Source organism: Artemia sp. Qi Xiang Cuo, chromosome 3, assembly GCF_049724085.1.
Source record: "Artemia sp. Qi Xiang Cuo chromosome 3, ASM4972408v1, whole genome shotgun sequence".
Lineage (NCBI taxonomy): Eukaryota > Metazoa > Arthropoda > Branchiopoda > Anostraca > Artemiidae > Artemia > Artemia sp. Qi Xiang Cuo.
Genome location: NC_142796.1, coordinates 11,209,408 through 11,234,937, shown reverse-complemented (window position 1 = coordinate 11,234,937; position 25,530 = coordinate 11,209,408). Strand labels below are relative to the sequence as shown.

The 25,530-nt window shown below is 40.0% G+C and overlaps 1 protein-coding gene across 1 annotated transcript; it reads left to right on the top strand.

Annotated features, from left to right (window-relative positions):
* The first annotated feature begins 881 nt into the window (after nt 1-881).
* On the top strand, nt 882-14,163 carry LOC148953759 (protein CFDP2-like). Its single transcript, XM_089085888.1, has 2 exons — nt 882-908; nt 13,531-14,163. The coding sequence occupies exons 1-2, from the start codon at nt 882-884 to the stop codon at nt 14,161-14,163; spliced, it is 660 nt and encodes a 219-aa protein (XP_088942014.1).
* Nucleotides 14,164-25,530: the final 11,367 nt, after the last annotated feature.

The window sequence follows — 25,530 nt, the reverse complement described above, 5'->3', positions numbered from 1 at the left end:
TGTTTGACAATTTCACTGTCGGTAAGTGTGCGACAAACCTTTGCTATTATTTTTTCCACTTTGTAGCTGGCACGTAGAGCTGAATTGCTTTTGTCTGTCACAACTTTAAAGGTTTTCTGCCAAGTTTTGAGTGAAAATTTGAAGTTAATGATTTTCTTTTTTCAAGATTCACCTCCAAGACAGTCAAATTTAGTTTTGCGCTCAGTATCGTAATGTCAGTTCAAGTTATATTCCTTTACCACGGAAATGTTCTTTTGACAGATTAAAAACAAAGTTTTTTTCGTTAGCTTCAATAAAAAAAATAAATAAATTTGTCCATACTTCATTAAAAATCCCTCTTTCATCAACAATCTTTCTTCTTTTTAGAAACCGTCGTACGTAGGTTTGACGTAGGGTAGCGGGCCGCGGGTTGCCAACCCGTGACCATAGTTCGTTTTGATTTAGTTCAACATCTGCCTAAATATTCCATAAAATTTTCACCTTAATACCCTTAGCTTGTGCAGCAGCAATAGTTTGTAGTAGTAGTAGTTGTAGCATTAGTAGCAGTATGCACATATCATATTTAGTTTTTTTCAACATTCCTTTCAACAACCGATGTTCCAACTTAATATAGATCAACTCTTAAGATACGCTGTTTTGAAAATCTAAATGCACTTAGTGTCTTTTGTTGGTGCGAATTTGCCATCAATATTCTCTCAAATTTTGGCATCACAGACTTAGCCTAAATAGTATTAGTATCACAGTTGTTGTGGTGGTAGTAGGAGAAGTAGTTGCAGTGTTAGTGTTGTATTAGTAATAGTAATAATAGTAGTAGCAGCAGTATTAATAGCGGTAGTAGCATGTACGTCTTGCCTTTTGATCAGTTGAACATCCCTTTCATGATGCCCCGGAAGTTCCACCTTGGCACGGTAAGCCGTTCCCAAAATATTCCTGATTCGCGGTTTTGACCCCTTTTTGACGCCCTTTTTATCTTAATTAATTAAAAAACTACAACACTACAAAGCGTGAAACTACAACGAATCAGCATCGATAAATAAATGAAACCCAGAACGAACAGAAATTACAATAAATAACCGAGTCAAACTCAAAACGAGCAGAAATTAACACGAGTAAGGCTCAAAACCCCTATGTTATCCCAAGGCCAGAAGATAATTTGGACTTTACTGAAAAAATATAAATGCTTTTACTTTTATAACTTTAATAAATAATGATATTAACATTTTGATTACTAAATATCAGTATATGTATATTCCGAGAATGCACATTCATTTGTATTTTTTCAGTAAAGTGCAAATTGTGTTTTGGCCTTGAGAAGGCATGGGGGTTTTGAGCTCTACTCATGTTAATTTCTGCTTGTTCTGAGTTTGACTCAGTTATTGTACCCACATCGATCTTTACTATAAAATGTCAAGCCTTCCAATCACTTTCGACTATTAAAAAGGGCACTAGCCCTTTCAATTTCCAATCGAATGAGCCCTTTTTGAACTTTTACGACAACGCTTTCTATAAAACGCCTTATTTACCCCCAGGGCATAAATTGCAACCCTTGCCCTGAGGGCTGTGAGGGGTTTGTCATCCTCAAAGACCTAGTTTCCAGAGCTTTCAACTACGTTAAACAAAATGGCTATCTCAAAATTTTGATTGGATATGTTTGGGGAAATGGTGGGCGTGAGAGGGGCGTTAGTTGCTCTCCGATCACTTTCAACTATTAGAAATGGGACTAGCCCTTTCAATTTCCAATCAAATGAGCCCTTTTGAAGTTTCTACGACAACGCCTTCTATAAAAACTTATATGCCCCAGAGCATAACTTACAACCCTCACTTTCGACTATTAAAAAGGGCACTAGCTGTTTCAATTTCCAATCGAATGATTCCTTTTTGAAGTTTCTACGACAACGCTTTCTAAAAAAAAACCTTATTTGCCCCTAAGGCATAACTGACAACCTTTGCCCTGAGTGCTGTGGGGGGAATGTCATCCTCAAAAACATAATTTCCAGACTTTTTAACTACGTTGAACAAAATGGCTATCTCAAAATTTGGATTGGATGTGTTTGGGGAAAAGGTGGGCGTGAGAGGGGACTAGTTGCCCTCCTATCACTTTCGACTATTAAAAAGAGCACTAACCCTTTAACTTTCGAATCGAATGAGCCCTTTTTGAAGTTTCTACGACAAAGCTTTCTATAAAAATATTATACCGCGTCCGGGCCAACCGACGAAGTTACCGCGTCCGGGGCAACTGACGAAGTTACCGCGTCCGGGGCAACCGACGAACGGACGACCCAAAATCTCCCTTTAACAATGTTGACAACTCGAAACCTGGAGGCTATGCTTTCTCCTAAATTGATTTTATCTGTTGGAACCCTGAACGTTTGCTAAACAAGGCAAAATAGATCTTGTCCTAAATGAACTAAACCGATATAAATGGGATATTGTGGGAATTTCAGAAACACATCTCCCTAGCACCGGCGAAGAAAGGATCGGCAACACTAGTCTGATAGTGTCTGGGAGAACCGATAGCGTCCATCGCCAAGGTGTTGGCTTTTTGATGTCGACTAAGGCACGAAGATCCCTGATTTCCGTAACGCCTGTGTCAGAACGGTTGATTATGATACGAATGAAAGGATCTCCGACCAACATCACGATCATACAAGTCTACGCTCCTGACTGCAGCAAACCAGATGAAGAGTCTGACTATTTCTACCTTCAACTGCGAAGCCTAATTGACGCAGTTCCTAAAAAAGACCTTATTGTTGTCATTGGTGACTTCAATGCTATTGTTGGTAACGATTCTGCTCGAAATGAAGATGTTATGGGTAAATTTGGCCTTGGACGACTTATCAAGAGGGGCGAACGCCTCATTGAATTTTGCAGAGACAGTGATCTAGCCATTACCAATACTCTCTTCAAACATAGAGAACGTCGTAAGGCGACATGGACTTCGCCGGATGGAAAAACCCGTAATCTTATTGATTACATGCTCGTCTCTAGGCGGTGGAAATCATCTGTGCTAGATACTGTCACCCTCGCAGGTGGCGATTTCGACAGTGACCATTCCCTGGTCATGTCTGCACTAAAAATACGCCTGAAATCTTCCGCAAAGCTGAATAATAGACCCGCTCGTTTCAACACACATCTTATCAAAGACCCTCAAACTCGCCAAACCTACATCGATGAACTGTCTACTCAAATATAGGACCTTCTTTCTAATATTCCTGTAACTCTATCTAAAGAGGATATCGATAAACTGGTCACAGACTCCTCTAAGATCATCAGTAAAGTAGCGATGTCCGCCCTAGGAACCAAAAAGGGTGATAAAAAGCCTTGGATAACGAATGAAATCATTTTATTATGTGCTGAGAAACGAAAACACAATAAGAGATCAGACAGAGAGAGCAGGGACAGATATAAGCAGTTGAAGCGTGCTGTAGAAAAAGCCACCCGTAGAGCCCATCGCACCTACATTAAAGACAAATGTGAACAGTGTGAGGCTGATTTTAAGAGAGGCGATACATGCTTCATGTATAAAAGAGTTCGTTAGCTAAGAAGCAAAAAAAGCCTCAGTTCTTGTGCACTGCTAGAAAAAATGGCTCTCAGATACAAAGCACAGAAGGTATCCGATCGAAATGGATGGAGCATTTCAAAGAAAAGCTTAATCCTGATACCTTTCCAAAACCTGCTGTCCTGGACTGCTTTCCCGTTACTGTCTCAGACCCCAGACCACCTCCTCTCCGTTCTGAGGTCGAGGATGCCATCCAAGCGCTGAAGACCAACAAGGCCCCTGGCCCGGACGGGATACAGGCAGAACTGCTGAAAGTCTGGTTTAAACCACTTATAGATCTTTTCCACAAGATTGTATCCGGTGCCTGGCAAAAGAGTCATTTCCCAACTTCTTGGTGCGAAGCCACAATTGTTCCACTACACAAGAAGGGGTCAAAGGCAGTATGTGATAATTACCGTCCTATTAGCCTAACAAGTCAAACTGCCAAGATCTTCACCCGAATTATACTCCAACGGATCAGAGCCGTGTCATCCTTAGCCATCCAAGAATACCAAGCCGGGTTTGGCCCTGGGAGATCGACCGTTGATCAAATTTTCACTGTTTGCCAAATTTTAGAGAAATATCTGGAATTCGGTCGCGTCCTGTATCAGCTCTTCATCGACTTTAGGCAAGCATTTGACCTTATTTGGAGAAATGGCCTATGGCATATCCTCCTCCATTACGGAATCCCACGAAACCTAGTAGATCTTATCAAGGATATGTACTCAAAATTTGGGAGTTGCGTCATGACTAGTGAAGGTCTCACTGACGGTTTCCAGACTTCCGGAGGTGTCCTTCAAGGATGCCTTTTGTCTCCAGAGCTGTTCAACCTTTTCCTCACAGCAGTCTTATCCCTGGTGGAGACAATTTGTGGCGCACATATAGGGGGTGTTCCGACAGATAAGCTAGCCTACGCCAACGATATTGATATAATGGCTGAAACACCCGACGATCTTCTAGCCATTACTAACGACGCCTTCAAAGCAACTAGTTCTTTTGGAATGTTCATAAAGATATCAAAACAGAAGCTATGTGCTGCTAACAAAAGCCGAAGGATACAATTAAGCTTTACCTGAAAATTAATGGAGAGTGTCTCCAGTGGGTTGACGAGTTCCCTTACTTCGGTAATCTGATCACCAGCGACAACAGTCTATCAAAAGACATTAAAAGACGTCTCGCCCTCGCGAGTTCCAGTTTCAAGGCCCATATGGCGAAGCAAGGATTTGTCTGTGCGGCTTAAGACACGACTTTTTGATACCCTGATCATCTCCATCGCAATCTACTCATGTGAAACATGAAGACTGAAGGTAAATGACAACCGTCGACTCGCAGCATTTGAAACTAAGTGCCCCCGCCGCATTGGCGGGATCACTTGCCTTGATAGAATCTCAAATGTCGAACTTCTCGAGCGTCTTAAAGTACAACAAACAATTCTCATGAAGATCCAGCTCCAGCAACTTCGATGGCTAGGTCACGTACAACGGATGAGTCGGTCCCGTCTCCCAAAAATCACCTTCAAAGGCCAAATTCACGGTTCTCGTCCTCGTGGTCGTCCCCCAAAAAGGTGGAAGGAAAACTTTGCACCTCACCACCTCTCCGATCTTCTTCGCCTAGCAGAAGACCGTGAAGCATACAAAAGACACATCCACGCCATTACGAAGAAAGAGGCCCCAAGACGACCTTCAAGGACGGATGGGACTTAAGTCAAGTCAAGTTGATTTCCAGATAGAAATTATGTTTTTGAGGAGGACACTCCCCCACAACCCTCAGGACAAGGGTTGTAAGTTATGCTCTGGGGGGATATAATATTTTTATTGAAAGATTTGTCGTAGAAACTTCAAAAAGGGCTTATTCGATTCGAAAGTTAAAGGGTTAGTGCCCTTTTTAATAGTCGAAAGTGATTGGAGGGCAACTAGTCCCCTCTCACGCCCACCTTTTCCCCAATCACACCCAATCCAAATTTCGAGATAGCCATTTTGTTCAACATAGTTGAAAAGTCTGGAAATTATGTTTTTGAGGATGACATTCCCCCCACAGCACTCAGGGCAAAGGTTGTCAGTTATGCCTTAGGGGCATATAAGGTTTTTTTTAGAAAGCATTGTCGTAGAAACTTCAAAAAGGAATCATTCGATTGGAAATTGAAACAGCTAGTGCCCTTTTTAATAGTCGAAAGTGAGGGTTGTAAGTTATGCTCTGGGGCATATAAGGTTTTATAGAAGGCGTTGTCGTAGAAACTTCAAAAGGACTCATTCGATTGGAAACTGACAGGGCTAGTGCTTTTTTAATAGTTAAAAGTGATTGGAGAGCAACTAACGCCCCTCTCACGCCCACCATTTCCCCAAACATATCCAATCAAAATTTTGAGATAGCCATTTTGTTTAACGTAGTTCAAAGCTCTGGAAACTAGGTCTTTGAGGATGGCAAACCCCTTACAGCCCTCAGGGCAAGGGTTGCAATTTATGCCCTGGGGGCATATAAGGTGTTTATAGAAAGCGTTGTCGTAGAAGTTCAAAAAGGGCTCATTTGATTGGAAATTTAAGGGGCTACTACCCTTTTTAATAGTCGAAAGTGATTGGAAGGCTTGACATTTTTATATTAAAGATCGATGTGGGTACAATAACTGAGTCAAACTCAAAACGAGCAGAAATTAACATGAGTAGAGCTCAAGACCCCTATGCCTTCTCAAGGCCAAAACACAATTTGCACTTTACTGAAAAAATACAAATGAATGTGCATTGTCGGAAAATACATATACTGATATTTAGTAATCAAAATGTTAATATCGTTATTTATTAAAGTTATAAAAGTAAAAGCATTTATATTTTTTCAGTAAAGTCTAAGTTATCTTCTGGCCTTGGGATAACATAGGGGTTTTGAGCCTTACTCGTGTTAATTTCTGCTCGTTTTGAGTTTGACTCGGTTATTTATTGTAATTTCTGTTCGTTCTGGGTTTCATTTATTTATCGATGTTCAACTGATCAAAATGCAAGACGTACATGCTACTACCGTTATTAATACTGCTGCTACTACTATTATTACTACTACTAAGACAACACTAACACTGCAACTACTTCTCCTACTACCACCACAACAACTGTGATACTAATACTATTAAGGCTAAGTCTATGAAGCCAAAATTTGAGAGAATATTGATGGCAAATTCACACCAACAAAAGACACTAAGTGCATTTAGATTTTCAAAAGAGCGTATCTTAAGAGTTGATCTGCATTAAGTTGGAACATCGGTTGTTGAAAGGAATGTTGAAACAAACTAAATATGATATGTGCATACTGCTACTAATGCTACTACTACTACTACAAACTATTGCTGCTGCACAAGCTAAGGGTATTAAGGTGAAAATTTTATGGAATATTTAGCCAGATGTTGAACTAAATCAAAACGAACTATGGTCACGGGTTGGCAACCCGCGGCCCGCACCCTACGAATCTAACGAATCTAACGAATCTATCTACGAATCTTAATGAAGTATGGACACATTTTTTTTTTTTTATTGAAGCTAACGAAAAAAACTTTGTCTTTAATCTGTCAAAAGAATATTTCGGTGGTAAAGGAATATAACTTGAACTGACATTACGATACTGAGCACAAAACTAAATTTGACTGTCTTGGAGGTGAATCTTGAAAAAAGAAAATCATTAACTTCAAATTTTCACTCAAAACTTGGCAGAATACCTTTAAAGTTGTGACAGACAAAAACAATTCAGCTCTACGTGCCAGCTACAAAGTGGAAGAAATAATAGCAAAGGTTTGTCGCACACTTACCGACAGTGAAATTGTCAAACAGTATGTCTTAGCTATTGCAGAGGAAGCAGCTATTGCGGGGAAAGCAGCTATTAGCTATTGCGGAGGAAGCAGCTATTAGCTATTGCGGAGGAAGCAGATATTAGCTATTGCGGAGGAAGCAGCTATTGCGGAGGAAGCAGCTATTAGCTATTACGGAGGAAGTAGCTATTAGCTATTGTGAAGGAAGCAGCTATTAGCTATTGCGGAGGAGGCCCGGAACAGAAAAATATTTTTGAAAACATTAATCTCTCTACTACAACTCGCACCCTCCGCACCCTCCGAAGACTTGGGTGCTAACTTCTGTGAACAACTTAAGGACAAAGCGCAGTCTTTTACGTACTTCTCTCTTGCGATGGGCGAAAGTACGGACGGGTGGGATACAACACAATTTCTAATATTTCGACGATGGATTGATGAAAACTTTCATGTATATGAGGAGTTATTTAACATATGCAGTCTTAATGGAACTACAAAGAAGGAGGATTTATTTGATTACTCGGAACAAGCTCTGGTTTCATGCGGCTTGAGCTTGGATAAATTAATCAGCATAACCACGGACGGCAGAAAAAAGATGAGCGGTCATAATAAAGATGTCGTTGGATGATTCAGCAGAAAACTTCTAGATTCTGAACCTTAAGCTCGGTACTTGTATGATAAACGCCCCACCGCTCAAGTTGTTCATTCACTGACGCATTATGGAAAACTGTCTTTTTCGTTAGTTTCTTTCTGCTTAGCGGGAGACAAGACAAAGAGAAGTCACAGAATAGATTGGATATATATAAAAAGGGTTATATATTTGCATATTAGGGGGGGGGGGTAAAGTATTTGGACAGTGCAAAGTTAGAAAACAATTTTTACGACATAATATTTTGAATAATTGTACCTAACACACTAGGCATACAGACCCGCTATACTTTCCCCTCCCCCCTAATGTGCAAATATATAGTCCAAATTTGTTGCTAAAGTATTATGTTCTTATCTTACTTTGGTGTATTTCATTAGGATTGAGTGTCAGTGAAACATATTAGAAGAACATTAAGTAGGGCGTATTTCTATGGAAGTTGGCTCTCTGAAAGCTGCTAGGATTTAAGAATATTCGCTCAGCAAATAATCACTATGTTTGGTAGTACATATATTTGTGAGCAAACTTTTTCAATTCTGAATTATTGAAAAACAACTACTGTTCTCGGTTATCAGACATACATTTAGACGCTACACGTCTCTACTATAAAAATGCAAAAAAAATTGCACTTCATATGTGACAACAAAAATATTAGGTTTAAAAATAAACGCTTAAAAAAAATAAAAAAATAAACGCTTAATATACTTTTTACGACATTTATTGTAGTTAATGCAAATAAAAAATTGCACTTCAAATATGACAACAAAAATTTCACTGATTGCATTAACTACAACAAATATAAAAAATGTACATCAAGCGTTTTAATCTTAAACCTAAAATAATTGTATATAAATATTATAGATGTACTCTAATCATTATGGTATACCTACAATACTAAATTACAGTGTAACGACATGTGACCTAAGTGCGGCCCGCGTAATATCTCCACGTAAAATTTTGGCCCTTTTAAACAAAAGGTTGCCGTCCCATGATGTAGATTGTCAAAAGGGAGACAAAGCAATATCACAATAACGGCTTACATTATTAAGTTAGACGTTTCAGCGTAAGTTTTGGCGGAAACAAAAGGTTGCCGTCCCGTGATGTAGATTGTCAAAAGGGTGACAAAGCAATATCACAATAACGGCTTACATTATTAAGTTAGACCTTTCAGGGTAAGTTGTGGCGGATTTTGAACTAGCCAGAAGACACTATGTGTATACTTTTAATACTACTTCTACGGTTACTGTAACTACTGACATTAAGGGCAATAAATTAAAGCTTTTAGGGAACGTTTAGGGTCATGATTCCCAACGTGGGGCACAGGCCCCACCGGTAGTGCATGGCAATATTTTGGTGGGTCATGTGAAGGACGTGTTGCCTTTGGTTGACCATACTCTAAGCCTTAATAATAAAAAAATCATATGAATAACGTAACATTCACATGCATATAAAAAGCACAAAAAAGATACATGATATTATTGCAATGTCGCCATGCATAAAAGGTGTTGTGTACAGAAACAAATTTTCATTAATATAAAATGTGCCTAGAGGATGACTCGAAAAAAGATACCGAGTTAATGACACGTCCAATTCTCAAATGGGAAAAGGAAGTTTATTTTTTTGGGAGGCGGTATTAGACAAATATTAATGAAGTTAATGAAGTTATTAGACAATTAATTAAGTTAAACTACTAGCGATCATCATAGTCTATCGGAGTGACAATACTGAAATAATTACTTTATATCAATTTCTCGGTGAAACTTTATTAATAATTAGGATGTTAATTAAATAAAATTTAATTACTACTTATTAATAAAATAAAATAAGGATTTTATCCTTTTTTCCATAACGTCACATTCTAAATTGTATGGAAACCCGTTTTGACAGGTGTAATGGATAATTCCTCCCTATCAAATGACAATAGGGATGAAATTATCAAGTAATAATTCCTCCCATCAAATCAACAACGCGTTTGATTTAATCATGTAAGCTATTAAATTAAAAAAACGAGTTTTTTCAATTGAAAGTAAGGAGCAAGAATAAAACTTAAAACGAGCAGAAATTATTACGTATATAAAGGGGGTTGCCCCCTTCTCAACACCTCCCTCTTTACGCTAAAGTTTTTTAGCACTTTTAAAAAAGCGTCTTATTGTTCTAACTCAATGGCCCTAGTGTTTCAGGAGTCATTATTAAAGAGTTGGGACAAAATTTAAAATTTAGCGTTTTAATGTTGCTCCTTACTTTCAGTTGAAAAAATTTGTGCTTTTTTTATTTAATCTCTGATTGTTTTTTAAATAATGCCGGGAAACCTGGCCCCACCTCCACGGAGAAATCCCCTCCCACCGGAAATATCCTCTAGACATTTCAATCCCCGTGAAAATTCCCCCGGACGATTATTCTTCACCACTCTACGCGTGAAATTAAGCCGGGAAAGAGAAAGCAAGACATACAAAAAGAATTTTATATAAGAATTCTGGCAAGTTCCCCCATTGTATAATTTCCCCTGACAAGTTCACTCCCTGGAAACTTGCCTCCCCATGAAAATTCAACGGTGGAAGAACCACCAGCTAGCAGAAAATTTGTCCCCCCCACCCGAAAATATATGCCTACATCCCAATAACGAATACTATGCTCAAACAATGGGCAAATTTAATGACTTAGAAGACCTTTCCCCTGGGGCGGTAGGGGGGGGGGAGGGATCATTTTATACCTAACTTACAGCCCTTGCTGTGAGGCCTCGGGGGCAGGGATTAACATCCGTAAACACATAATTACTGAACCTTTCAACAATGCTGAAAAAAATTGATGTCTAAAAAATTTGTTTGGATGTTTATTTTTGGTAAATGACGTGTGTGGGGGGGGGGGGAGGGGTTGGATGTTCTCAGATCACTTTTGACTTAAAAAGGGCACTATTTCTGGGGGTTGTGTCACCCTGGAGGTATTGTTATATTTCTTTGGGCTATTTTGTTTATAATGGATATCTCCCAAAGTCAATCACATACGTTTCTTGAAAAGAGGGGTAGTTAGGGGTGGGCTAGTTGGCCTCCGTCACTTATTACTCTTGAAGGGGAACTAGAACTTCTAATTTTCAAACAACTGAGCCTCCTCCATAGCTTATACAACCATCCCTTCCATAAAAAACCCTAGATGTACCCGGGGCATAACTTACAACCCTTCCCCCAGGCTCTGGTGGCTTGTAGCAACCTCAAAACCCTTGTTATATGTTCTTTGGACTATTTTGAATAAAATAGTCCATCTCGAAGCTTCTATTCGAAGCTTCTATTCTCAGCATTTTAGGAAAACACGACGTGTTTGTGGGTGGGGGAGAGGGTAGCTGCACTCTGATCACGTTGCCTCTAAAAAAAGACACTAAAACTTCTGATTTCCTTTCCAATGAGACCCCTCTGAAGTATAAACGAACACCCTTTCTATAAAACTTTATATGCCCCCGGGGCATAAATTACAACCCTGAGGGCTGTGGGGTGGTTGTTATCTTCAAAGACATAATTTACTGCCCTGGGGGCTTCGGGACGGTCGTCATCCTCAGAGACATAATTTCCGGACCCTTCCACTAAACTGAAAGTAATTACTATCTCAGAATTTTTGATTGGATGTGTTTGGGAAAATGATGGCGCGGAAGGGCGGGGTCGGTTGCTATCAAATCACTTTTGACTCTTAAAAAGGGCACTAAAGCTTCCGATTTCAAATCAAATGAACCCCAGCTGAAGTTTATACGACCATCCATTCCATAAAAACCTTATATACCCCCAGGACATAGCTTAAAACCCTTGCCCCAAGGCTCTGGGGAGTTGTGCCAACCCTAGAGACATTGTTATATGTTCGTTGGACTATTTTGAACAAAATGACTATATCACAATTTCAGTCAGATTTGTTTGGTGAAAACATGGGTAGTGTGGAGGGGGGGGGGAGTAGTTACCCTCCATTACTTTTGACTCTTAAAAGAGAACTAGAACTTTCAATTTGGTCAATTGACCATCCCATTTAATCATTCTCTGAGAGTTCCAACTTAATACACAAATCAATTCTTAAGATACACTCTTTTGACTATCTAAATGCATATAGTGTCTTTTGATTTAGTTCCAATTTGCTTTCAATATTCTCTCAAATTTTACCTTCAATGACTTAGCCTTCGTATTACTAGAATCACAGTAGTCGTGGTGATAGTAGGAGAAGTAGTAACAGTAGTAGCAGCAGTATTGATAACAGTAGTTACATGACTTGTAGCCCTTTTGTCAGTTTAAGACCCCCCTGATGATGCCCCGAAAGTTTCACCTTGATACGGTAAGCCGTTCCAAAAATATTACTGAAGTGCCCTTATGCCCCCCCCCTCCCTTTTGACGCGCTCTTCATCTTAATCCTCTAAGCCTGACAAGTTGTTGCAATTGAAGTAGTAGTTGGAGTAGTTTAGTACCAGTAGTAGTATTAGTTAAAGTTGCAGTAGTAGTAGCGCTAGTAGTGACTTACATATATTACCTTTTTGTCAATTGATCTTCCCCATAAATTATTCTCTGGAAGCTCCGACTTAATGCTCAAATCCAGCCTTGAGATATGCCCCTTTGACAATCTGTTTTCACTTAGTGTGTTTTGATTTAGTTCAAAGTCCCCCCTCAATATTCAGTCAATTTTTCACCCTGAGAATCTACTGAGTCACCTTCTCAGTAGGGGCCCTCCCCAGGCCACTCAGCGCGTCCCCAAGTGACGGATAGGGGAACGTTCTACAGATATGTAGGGTACCTCAATATGACACGGACCAAGGACCAAGGGGGGACCAAGCCCCTGGGGGTCCATACTTGAAAATGGGGTACCCTCGTTCGGGTGTTATAAATACAGGCGGAGGAGGAAGAAGGCCCCTCTGACGCACACTGAGCAGGGCCCACTGGCGTGTGGACACGTCCCGCTAGTTGCGAACCTTCTTCCAGCAATGGGTTAAATTGTATGGTACTGAAGGATACCGTCATGTAAGGATCTTCTCCAGGAAGACAACTGCGAAAGGGTGGAAGATCCAGAATTGGACAACGGCCTCTGCAAGTTGACGGAGAGGAGTGACTTGCCGCCTTCAATGAATCAGCCAAGAAACCATATCTTTTCAAAATATGAACACAGGCTCAAAAGATTAAAGTAGAAGTGCTACCGCGTCCGGGGCAAACCGACGACCTTTGCGATTTGATGCTAATAAGCAATTTGAATAATGATGATGAATTTGCTACCGCGTACGGGGAAGCCGACCGCCATCATAGGCCAAGGACGACTCCCAGACGGGATGAGAGTTTAATATAGGCGAAAAACACTCTCAATATTGGTACACTAGATGCCCGGACTTTTGCTAAACCTGGCAAAAGTGATCTGGTGTTGAAAGAGATTGATAGATACAAGTGGGATATAGTCAGTATGTCTGAAACGCACCTTCCTCGAATCGGAGATGAAAACATCCTTAGGACCACTTTCCTACTGTCGGAACGTACTGATGATGTTCATCGGCAGGTTGTTGGCTTCATCCTCTCTCCGGCCGCCACAAGGTCATTAAAGAATCTCACTCCTGTATAGGAAAGAATAGCGACCATCCGCCTGAAATGGCCCATTAAGAATCTCTCAGTCGTTCAGATATATGCCCGGGATTCAGCCCGAAGTGAAGAGGAGTGCGACCAATTCTACTTCCAGCTACAAAGCATCACTGACCAGATCCCCAAAAATGATATACTTATCGTGTTGGGCGACTTTGGTGCGATAGTTGGCAGTTGCCATGCTGGTCGAGAAGAGGTCATGGGCCGACACGGACATGACCGTCTCAATGCAAGGGGAGAACGGCTTATTGACTTCTGCAGGGAGAATGAACCATACATCACCAATACCGCCTTTAAACACAGACACCGCCAAAAGGTAACATGGAGATCCCCTGATGGAGTCACCGAAAATATGATAGACTACGTCCTGATATCCAAATACTGGAAGTCATCTGTAATGGGCACTGTCTCACTACCCGGTGGAGATTTGGACTCGGACCACACACTCCTGATGTCGAAACTCAAGCTGAGGTTAAAACTTCTCCCAAAAACCACAAAAATCCCAAGATTTCGAGCTGAACTCCTCCGAGGCCCCACCAAAAAAGCCACATACAATTCTAGCCTGTCTACAAAATTCCGTGACGCAACTCCCGAAGAGATCGATGAGCTTGGCTGAACATGCTACCTCTGCAATCCTCGAGACTGCAAGTGACATTCTTGGTAGTAAAGCCAAAGACGAAACGCCTTGGATTACTGAAGAAAGAATTCGATTATGTGACCAGAAACGCCTACATAACAACAGATCTGACTGGAACAACCGTGATACCTACAAACATCTCAAACGGAAAGTTGAGCGTGAAATCAGGAAGGCATTCCGCAACCATACCGTCAAAAAGTGCCAGGACTGTGAAACCCAGTTAATGAAAGGCAACAGCCAAAAGCTGTTCAAAACAGTCAGTGAGCTATCCTCGAAAAAAGATCCCTCAACGCCCGTAATCCCAGACAAGCAGGGGAACGACATCAATGATGCCAGGATGAAGCTCGAACGATGGAAGGTATACTTTGGGGAGAAATTGAACCCTGAAGTAATGACCGACCCAAATGTCCTAAACTCCTTCCCAATCATAGATCGAGTACCGCAGCAGTGATGCAAGGCAGCAATAGTCCCAAAACACAAAAAAGGCTCGAAGAAAGAATGTGACAGCTACCAGTCCATCAGCCTCACAAGCCACCAAACCATAATCCTGACCAAGATCCGGCTCCGCAGAGTTCAAGCTATTACTGCCTCTGTTCTTGACGAGAATCAATCTGGCTTTCGATCGGGACGATTAACTATTGACCAATTCTTTACTGTGCGTCAGCTGATGGAACAGTTCATCGAGATTAACAGAGACCTCTATCAGCACTTTATTAACTTCCAACAGGCCTTTGACCTAATATGGAGGAAAGGCTTGTGGCATATTCCAAGACACTACGGCGTCCCAGATGAAATAGTCAGAATCACTGAGGACATGTACAACCAATTCAAAAGTGCTGACCACTGATGGGCTCTCTGGTGAATTTCCAACATCTTCTGGAGTCCTGCAAGTATACACCCTCTCGCTGCACTTGTTTAACCTGTTTCTGCATGCCAGCCTCTCCCTGATACCCGTCGAATATGGAGCCAGAATAGGAGGAATCCTAATTGACAAACTAGAATATGCGGATGATATCGACCTGATGTCCACTACCGCCCAAGAACTCCAGAGTCAGGCTGACTACATCTCCCAAGCAACGAAGCCGTTTGGTATGCAGATTAACGCAAACAAGACCAAAATCATGGTCACATCACGACAGGAGATAACAAAACCCCCTTGATAGTAATAGACGGTGAACAAGTGGAAACAGTCGATCAATTCCTTTACCTTGGCATTCTTTTAACGGCTGATAATTGCCACACTGTCGACATTAAACGCCCTCTCGGTCTTACCAGCTCTAGCTTCAAAAGACTATCAAAAATCTGGAAATCTAACCACCTTTCGAACCATCTGAAAGTGCATCTATTCAACAGTCTGATCATACCCATTGCTCTGTATGGGTGTGAAATCTGGACATTAAAAGCTGAAAACGAGTGCAACCTTCTTGCCTTCGAAATGAGATGTCTGCGCCGGATAGCCAAGATCAGATATACTGACCATGTCAAAAACGAAGAAGTCCGAAGAAGGCTGAAGTCGCAAGACACTATCCTGAACAAAATCCGAAAACAGCAGCTGCGCTGGTTCGGCCATTTAAAGCGAATGAATCCCGAACGCCTGCCAAGATCGTGCTTAAAGGGACAACTGAAGGACTTCGACCACGGCGAAGACCGCGCAAAAGATGGATTGAAAACTTTGACCGACAGCGCATTGCCCAACTATCCCGAAATCCACTTGACAGAACAGTAAATCAAGCCCTGGTTCATCGGATTCTGGAAGGAGTGGCCCCAAGACGTCCCATGAGGATGTATGGGACTTGAGTAAGTAAGTAAGTAAGTTTTCACCCTCATAGCCTTAATTGCAATAGTGCCATATTAGGAACAGCTAGTAGGAACACCAGTAGCAATGATAGTGCATTAGTAGTAGTAGTAGTAGTAACAGTAGTAGGATCAGTATTAATAGCAGTAGTAGTAAGTATGTGTTGCCTTTTGGTCAATTGAACATCCCACTATCCCACTCATGATACCCGAAAAGTTACCTCCTGACGCGATAAGCCATTCTAAAAATGTTGGTGATGCACCCGTATAACTTCCAATGGGCCCTATAACTTCCAAATTCAAATCAAATGAGCCCCGTAGGAATTTTAGACGACCACTCATCCCATAATTACCTTATATGCCCCCAGGGTATAACTTACAATCCTTATGCCGGGGCTATGGGGGTTGTGTCGGCCCTGGAGGCATTGTTATATGTTCTTTAGACTATTTTGAACAAAATTACTCTCTCACAATTTTAATCAGATACGTTTGGGGACGAAAGGGGTAGTCGGGGGGGGGGTTGCTTGTTTTCCTCCATCACTTTTGACTGTTATAAAGAAACTAGAATTTCCACTTTCCAATTAAACGAACATCCTCTAAAGTTTATACGACCATCCCTTTTATGAAAGCCTTATATGCCCTGGGGGCAAAGCTTAAAACCCTTGCCCTTAAGCTCTGGGGTTTGTTTCAACCCCAAAGGCTTTGTTATATGACATTCAGACTATTTTGAATAAAATGGCTATCTCAAAATATCTTTTGGACGCATTTTGCGAAAAGAAGAGGCGGGGGGCCTTATTGGCCTCTAATCATATTTGACTCTCAAAAAGGCACTAGAAATTCTGATTTCCAATAAAACGGGCCCCCTTCGAAGCTTACACAACAAACTCTTCTATAAAATATCCTATATGTTAATAATGGACAACTAGTATAACTTATAGCCCTTGCTATGAAGGCTGTAGGAGGTTGAAATCTTCAAAGACATAATTACTGGACCTTTTGACAACGCTGAACAAAATGGCTGTCTCAAAATGTTAATTGGATGTATTGGGGGAAATGATGGGCGTAGGGGGGCTGGTTGCCCTCCAATTACTTTCAACTATTAAAAAGGGTACTAGCCCTTTCATTTCCTAGTCGAATGAGCCCCTTTCGAAATTTCTATGGCAACTACTTCAATACGAAGTGCCCTGGTCTAAAACCAAAAATAAATAAACAATACATTGCGCCGACATCGTTCTTTACTTAGGCAGCGCTATTGCGCTGCTTGTGATTTTGACCTGCTCTCCAATTACATTATTATGAATTAGATTCATTATATATTCCCCTTCAGTTTTATTAATGCTAATATCTCCGTAGATACTACTACTACTATTACTGGCAACACATCCCGGCACCAAACCACCTGAGGCCAACAAAGCTACGCACGCTCCTCCTCCATCGTAATCCACTCAAAGCCTCTTTCTTTTCACCCTCATAGGAAGTTTCCATTTCCCTTAAATCTTTCTTTTCAATATCCTTCCCCCAACCACGGACGACCTGCTTTCCGTTTAGTCCTCTTTGTTTGGTTAAAAGTACAATCTTTGGTAATATGTCATCCTTCATCCGCAGAACCTACCCTAGCCATCTCAACCTTTCTCTCATTATAACCCTAGAAAGAGAGATTGAACCACACTTTTCGTACAGCCTACTCTTTGAAATAAGGTCAGTCAGTCGGGTACCCAAAAAAATCCGTAGGCAATTTCTCTGGGAAACTAGCAAATCTTCAGAGAAAATCTCTCACCCATGCTTCAGAACCATATTTGACCACTATCACCACTGTAGCTTCCAATATTCTAATCTTGGATCGCAGGCTTATGTTCCTATTCTTTCAAACTTTTTTCAACTGTAAAAAAAAACACCCTGAGCCTTGACTATTCTAATTTAACTTTTTCACCACTCCCACTATCTTTACTAATAATACTACCAAGGTAAGTGAAACTGTCCACTTGATCGATCTTCTCATTACCCAACGTCACCTTTTCATCTTCACTTATTCCTAGCCTTAGTGACTCAGTGTTCTTAACATTAATTTTCAAACCTATTCTTGCCCCCTAAACTCACAAACTCTTAAAGTGCATTTATTTTGCTCACACTTTCAGCTAGAATGCTTAAATTGTCGGCATAATCTTAGTCCAAGAAAATTTTTCTTCCCCACTTGACTCCGTGTTCTCCCATTGCCTTCTTTGTGCTCATTAATACAAAGTCCATTAAAATGATCCACTTAAGTGGGGATAAAACAAAACCCTGCTTAACTCCTGATATAATACGAAACCATTCACTAAACTCATTTCCAGCTTAACTGCAGCAGTGTTATTCTCGTATATAGCACTAATCACTTTTATGTATTTGTCCGGTATACCATAGAAGGATAAAACCTTTGCTAAAGCTCTGCCGTCAGCTGAATTGAACACTTGTTCATAATTTATAAAACTGAGGACTAAATGGGTTTGATGACTCAGACACTTCTCAATTATTAACCAAAGAGTGAAAATTTGATCGACACCATCCTCTACTCTTCCCAAAACGCACTGTTCTTCCCTTAAAACTTTGTCTTCAGCATATCTGAGTCTAAAAAGTATCATCAAATTAAGTAATTTGCTACCTACAAAGACCAGGCTAATACCTATATAAATACCATAGTCACTCTTATCACCTTTCTTATACAGGGGTTTGATTAGGGTTTTCCTAAAATCGCTAGCTACTTCTCATTTTTCATAAATTAATTAAAAAAACTTTTTCCACAAAATAAACTTTTCAAAGAAAAGTAAAGAACTCTATTAAACCAAAAATGAGCAAAAATAAAACCAAATAATCTACCAAGCGTGAAACTACCACAAATCAGCATCGATAAATAAATGAAACCCAAAACGAACGGAAATTACAATAAATAACCGAGTCAAACTCAAAACGAGCAGAAATTAACATAAGTTGGGCACAAAACCCCTATGCCTTCCCAAGGTCAGAACAAAACTTGCACTTTGCTGAAAAAAATATAAATTTTTTTAAAACAAAAAAATATTATTCAAACGAGTAATATTATATGTATGATTATAGTTGTCTCCTTTATACTTTGCCAAAAAATTAGGCAATCGTTAATTTACCATCAGTTTATCAAAATTTCTGACTGATTCTGCGTGAAATATAAATATTGATATAAATAACATTTAACCATTGTGAGGAAGAAGTCACGGGCACCTTCTTATTCCCTTTTTATTCACGATAGACGAAGTGGATTGACATTTGACCAAGGGATTTGACTTAGGGATTATTTGACCACATTCGTATTCGAATGACTAATTGATTTGACTAATTTCATTGATCAATGGATGTGATAAATGCGTTTTATTGACTAGTTGACCAATTGACTAATCATTTCAAAAATGACTATTTGAGCCCCCCTCCCCTCAAGATTGACCCAAGCCCACACTCCAAAAACTGAAAAATAATGGCATAAAAAGTGCTCTAATTTTTTTCAATACAACCTGAAAGTTCTATACCTGAAATGGTATACCTGAAATGGTTGCATGACTGTCATGTCAGTCATGCAACAGTTATTATAAGGGATGGAGGAAGGAGAAAACTTTTCTATATATTTTCTGCACGGGCTTATCTCTGCCCATTTTACTAACAATTTTTCTCATTTGTCGTCACTACAAAAGCATTATTTACTTATTAAACTGAAAATGTGTTTCATAACTTGGATAATCAAACAGTTCGTGGTAACGAACTGTTTGTTCGTTACTCGACCTCGAGTAACGAAAAACCTGCGTTTTTAGACTATAGCCAGATTAAAGGAATGCATGGAGAGGGTTTTTGTTTGAAACTTAACGTAAAGGACCCTGAAGTATTGGGTGCAGGCGCGGTTAATTGTATACCACATCGTATCAGGTTTGGGTAAGTTTTTGCATTAGGGATACGGGTAGTTATAAGATAGCAACGACTCGGGAGGTACATGTGCTTGCCCCATCTGCGATGAGACTGGGGATCAGTTGGACCGTTTTTCAGTAGATGCCAAAGATTGGTGAATTTAAGAGTTATCTACGTCATTGTCTCAAGAGCACCAATTGTCCATTAATACAAAAATTTATCAAATAATTTTACAGATTTTTAAACCTTTGTGAATTATGATTGAGTGAAGGTGTGAGGCCCAAAACAATTATCTTATCTTATCTACGTCATATTTATATTGACATTGTCTTTTCAGGGAAAAAAAATAACACTTTAAATCGTTTCGTTTTTTAAGACTTTATAGTTTGGCCTGCTATGTGTGTGCTGGAGAAAAATTTTCAGCAATTTCTAACAACATACACCCTTTTAAAAATCTGGACACAAATAGTACTGTTTAATTTAGTTTCATACCTCCTCTAGTTGACCTGAAATGGAAAACTTGATACCATTCGCAAAAAAACAGTTTAATTTCTTTGATAGCTTGGATACACTTAAGCTATTTTGATTTGGTTAAATTTTAAGAGCAGAAGTAGCCCCGAAAGTTTGAACATAATACCCTCAGTCGTTCTTGGGTTACTGCTGAGATGCCTTATTTGGAATTAGCAATATCACAGTGAATTTTGATTTAATCTTAAGTCAACATTTAGTTTTTAAACATGGGCAAATGGGAGGGTGGGCGTGGGAGGATGGGAGCGGAAGGGTGATTAGTTGCCCTCCTATCACTTTCGACTATTAAAAAGGGCATCAGCCCTTTCTATTTTCAATCGAATTAGCCCTTTTCGAAATTCCCACGACAACTCCTTCGATACGAAGTGCCCTGGTCTAAAGAACAACTACAACAAAAAATAATACATTATACCCACATCGATCTTAACTTTAAAAAATTCAAGCCTTCCAAAATGGCTATCTGAAAATTTTGATTGGATTGTTTGGAGGAATAGTGAGCGTGAGAGGGGGGTTAGTTACCCTCCAATTACTTTCGACTATTACAAAGGGCACTAGCCCTCTCAATTTCAAATTGAATCAGCCCCTTTTGAAGTTTTACGACAACTCTATCTATAAAAACCTTATATGCGCCCCCAGGGCAGAACTTACAACTTTGCCCTTGGGGCTCTGGGGGGTTTGTCATCCTTAAATACATAATTTCCAGAACTTTGAATTACGTTGAACCAAATGGCTATCTCTAAAGTTTGATTGAATGTTTTTGGGGAAATGGTGGGCGTAAGAGGGGGTTAATTACTATCCACCCACTTTCGAATATTAAAAAGGGCAATTTCAATTTCCAATCAAATGAGCTCTTTTTGAAATTTCTACAACAAATTTCTATATAAACTTTATATGCCCCCAGGGCATAACTTACAACCCTTGCACTGAGGGCTCTGAGGGTGTTATCATCCTAAAAGACCTAATTTCAAGAACTTTCAACTACGTTGAACAAAATGGATATTTCAAAATTTTGATTGGATGTGTTTGGGGAAATTGTGGGCGTGAGAGGGGCGTTTGTTACTCTCAAATTACTTTCAACTATTAAAAAAGGCACAAGCCTTTTGAATTTCCAATCGAATGAGCCCTTTTAAAGTTTCTAGGCTTTCAATAAAAACCTTACATGCCCCCCGGGCATAACTTACAACCTTTGCCCTGAGGGCTGTGGGGGGGGGGGGGTTGGCATCCTTAAAGACCTAATTTCCAAAACTTTCAACTACGTTGAATAAAATGGCTATCTAAAACATTGATTGGATTTGTTTGGGAAAAGATGGGCGTGAGAGGGGGGTAAGTTGCCCTCAAATCATTTTTGACTATTAAAAAGGGCACTAGCTCTTTGAATTTCTATTCGAATGATCCCTTTTTCAAGTTTCTACGACAAAGATTTCAATAAAAACCTTATATGCCCCCAGGACACAACTTATAACCCTTGCCCTGAAGACTTTGGGGGGAGTGTCCTGCTCAAATGTATAATTTCCTGAACATTGAACTGCGTGGAACATAATGGCTATCTCAAAATTTTTATTGGATGTTTTTGGGGAAATGGTGGGTGTGGAAGAGGCGTTAGTTGCCTTCCAATCACTTTCGACTATTAATAAGGGCACTAGCCATTTCAATTTCTAATCGAATGAGTCCTTTTTGATGTTTCTACGACAACGCGTCCTATAAAAACCTTATATGCCCTCTGGGCATAACTTACAACCCTTGCCCTGAGGGCTGGGGAGGTGGTTGTCATCCTCAAAACCCTAATTTCCAGAACTTAAAACTACGGCTATCTCAAAGTTTGGATTAGATATTTGGGGAAAAGGTGAGCGTGAGAGGCGGTTAGTTGCCCTCTAATCACTTTCGACTATTAAAAATGGCACTAGCTCTTTGAATTTCCAATCGAATGAGCCTTATTTGAAGTTTCTACGACAAACGCCTTCTATAAAAAACCTTATATGCCCCCAGGGCATAACTTAAAACCCTTGCCTTAAGGGCTTTGGGGGACTGTCCTTCTCAAAAACATAATTTCTGTCTGGAAATCAACTACGCTGAACAAAATGGCTATCTCAAAATTTTCATTGGATGTGTTTCGGGAAATGGTGGGCGTGGAAGGGGTGTTAATCGCCTTCCAATCACTTTCGACTATTAAAAAGGGCACGAGCCACTCCATTTTCCAACTGAATGAGCCCTTTTCAAAGTTTCTGCGACAACTTCTTCGATACGAAGTGCCCTGCTCTAAAGTAAAAATTAATAAATAATACATTGTGCGAGCATCATTCTTATACGCCCCCAGGGCATAACTTAAAACCCTTTCCCTGAGGGTTGTGGGGGGGTGTCCTCCTCAAAAACATATTTTCTATCTGGTAATCAACTACGCTGAACAAAATGGCTATCTCAAAATTGTTATTGGATGTTTTTGGGAGAATGATGGGCGTGCGGGGGGGGGGGAAGGCTAGTTGCCCTCCAATCACTTTCGACTATTAAAAAGGGCACTAGCCACTCCAATTTCTAATCGAAATGGTTATCTCAAAATTTTGATCGGGTGTGATGGGGAAATGGTGGGCCTGAGAGAGGGGTTACTTGCCCTTCGATCACTTTTGACTATTAAAAAGGGCAATAGCTGTTTCAATTTCCAATCAAATGATTCCTTTTTGAATTTTCTACAACAACACTTTCTATAAAAAAAAAATCTTTGAATTTACTAGCCCTTTGAATTTCAAACCGAATTAGCCCCTTTTCAAGTTTCTACGACAAAGATTTCAATAAAAACCTTATATGCCCCCAAGGCATAACTCATAGCTCTTTCCCTGAAGACTGTGGGGGGGGGAGTGTCCTGCTCAAAGGTATAATTTCCTGTACTTTGAACGTCGTGGGGCAAATTAGCTGTCTCAAAATTTTTGTATTGAATGTTTTTGGGGAAATGGTGGACGTGGAAGGGGTGGTAGTTGCCTTCCAATCACTTTCGACTATTAAAAAGGGCACTAGCCATTTCAATTTCCGATCGAATGAGTCCTTTTTGAAATTTTACAACAACCCTTTCTATAAAAACCTTATATGTCCCAGGGCATAACTTACAACCCTTGCCCCGAGGGTTGTGGGGGAGTTTCCTCCTCAAAAACATATTTTCTATCTGGAAACCAACTACGCTGAACAAAATGGCTATCTTAAAATTTTGATTGGATGTGTTTGGGGGAATGATAGCGTGGGGGGGCTAGTTGCCCTCCAATCACTTTCGACTGTTAAAAGGGGCACTAGCCCTTTTAATTTCCAATTGAATGAGCCTTTTTTAAAGTTTCTACGGCAACGCCTTCTATTAGAACCTTATATGCCCTCAGGGCATAACTTAAAACCCTTGCCCCGAGGGTTGTGGGTGAGTGTCCTCCTTTAAAACATATGTTCTATATGGAAATCAACTACGCTGAACAAAAGGGCTCTCCAAAAATTTTGATTGGCTGTGTATGGGGGAAAGCTGGGCGTGGGCGGGGGGCTAGTTTCCCTCCAATCACTTTCGACTATTAAAAAGGCCACTAGCCATTTGAATTTCCAATCGAATGGGCCTTTTTTGAAGTTTCTATGACAACGCCTTCTATAAAAACCTTATATTTCCCCAGGGCATAACTTACAACCCTTGCCCTGAAATATGTAGGGGAGTGTCCTCCTCAAAAACATAATCTTTATCTGGAAATCAACTACGCTGAACAAAATGGCTATCTCAAAGTTTTGATTGGATGTGTGTCGGGACATGGTGGTTGTAGAAGGGGTGTTAGTTGCCTTCCAATCATTTTCGACTATTAAAAAAGGCACAAGCCATTCCAGTTTCCCATTGACTGAGCCCTTTTCAAAGTTTCTACGAAACCTTCGTCGATACGAAGTGTCCTGGTCTAAAAGAAAAAAACACTAAATGATACATTGTGCCAACATCGTTCTAATATGCCCTTAGGGCTTAACTTAAAACCCTTGCCCCGAGGGTTGTAGGGGAGTGTCCTCCTCAAAAACATCTTCTATCTGGAAATCAACTACGCTGAACAAAATGGCTATCTCAAAATTTTGATTGGATGTGTTTGGGGGAACGATGGGTGTGGGAGGAAGGCTAGTTTCCCTTCAATCACTTTCGACTATTGAAAAGGGCACGAGCCACTCCAATTTCCAATCGAATGACCCCTTTTCGAAGTTTCTACGACAACTCCTTCGATACGAAGTGCCAGGGTATGGAAAAAATAAAATAAATAAATAAAACATTGTGCCCACATCGTTCTTTACTAGGCAGTGCTATCGCGCTGCCTATGATAATATTCATAATCTTCATTAACTTATTTCTAACCTCATACCCACCATATTTAAGAAACTCATTCACCATACCATGAGCACCTGAGGCCTTATTATTTTTTTTAATCCTTTTAGTACTATTGCTAATTCTTCCTAACAAAATCAATCTTCCTTCACATTCAAGATGTCAGAAACTTTATTTTTTTCTATATGTTTTCATATAACTCTATCTTGGTTTAGCACATTTTCGAAATGTTCTGTCCATCTCTCTTTCCTTATCACTAATTCTGGCATTGTTCCTGTCTTTAACTGGGACAAGTCCAGATTGTAAATTCCCTCTGAATTTATTAACATGCCTGTACAATATTTTACTATTATGCAGCTTAGGTGCACCTTCCAGATCCTAGGCAGTTTTATCCGTAATATCCATTTAACACCTCCTTAGTTCATATTTTAATGCTTTCTTCACTTTCTTTACATTTCCCTTGTTTTCATATGATCTATCTCTCAGATTATTCTTGTACAATCGCCTTCTCCTCTCTATTAAATATAAATCCTTTTCGCTAATATTCTTATGTGTGTTCCTAACTTTTTCCCCTAAGACATCATTAGCAACTTCACAAATTATTTTTCTTAAACCTATTCCATGTGGTATTATATGACCCATTTTTCATTTGTCACTGTAATTTTCACTTGATTTGGTAAAATTGGCTCCACCCCCCCCCCCTCCCAGAATTTTGGTGAAATTATGCCACTGCTTGTTGGAAAGTTTACTGATTATTAAGACAGCAGTAATTGGCCCACACGGATCAGAATTCGAAGGGTCTTTGTTCT

Coding starts and splice junctions, on each gene's coding strand:
- LOC148953759 (XM_089085888.1), top strand. CDS start 882: ATGCCCCGGAAGTTCCACCTTGGCACG. Junction 909..13,530: donor GGAAGTTCCACCTTGGCACG/GTAAGCCGTTCC, acceptor ACTCCTGTATAG/GAAAGAATAGCGACCATCCG.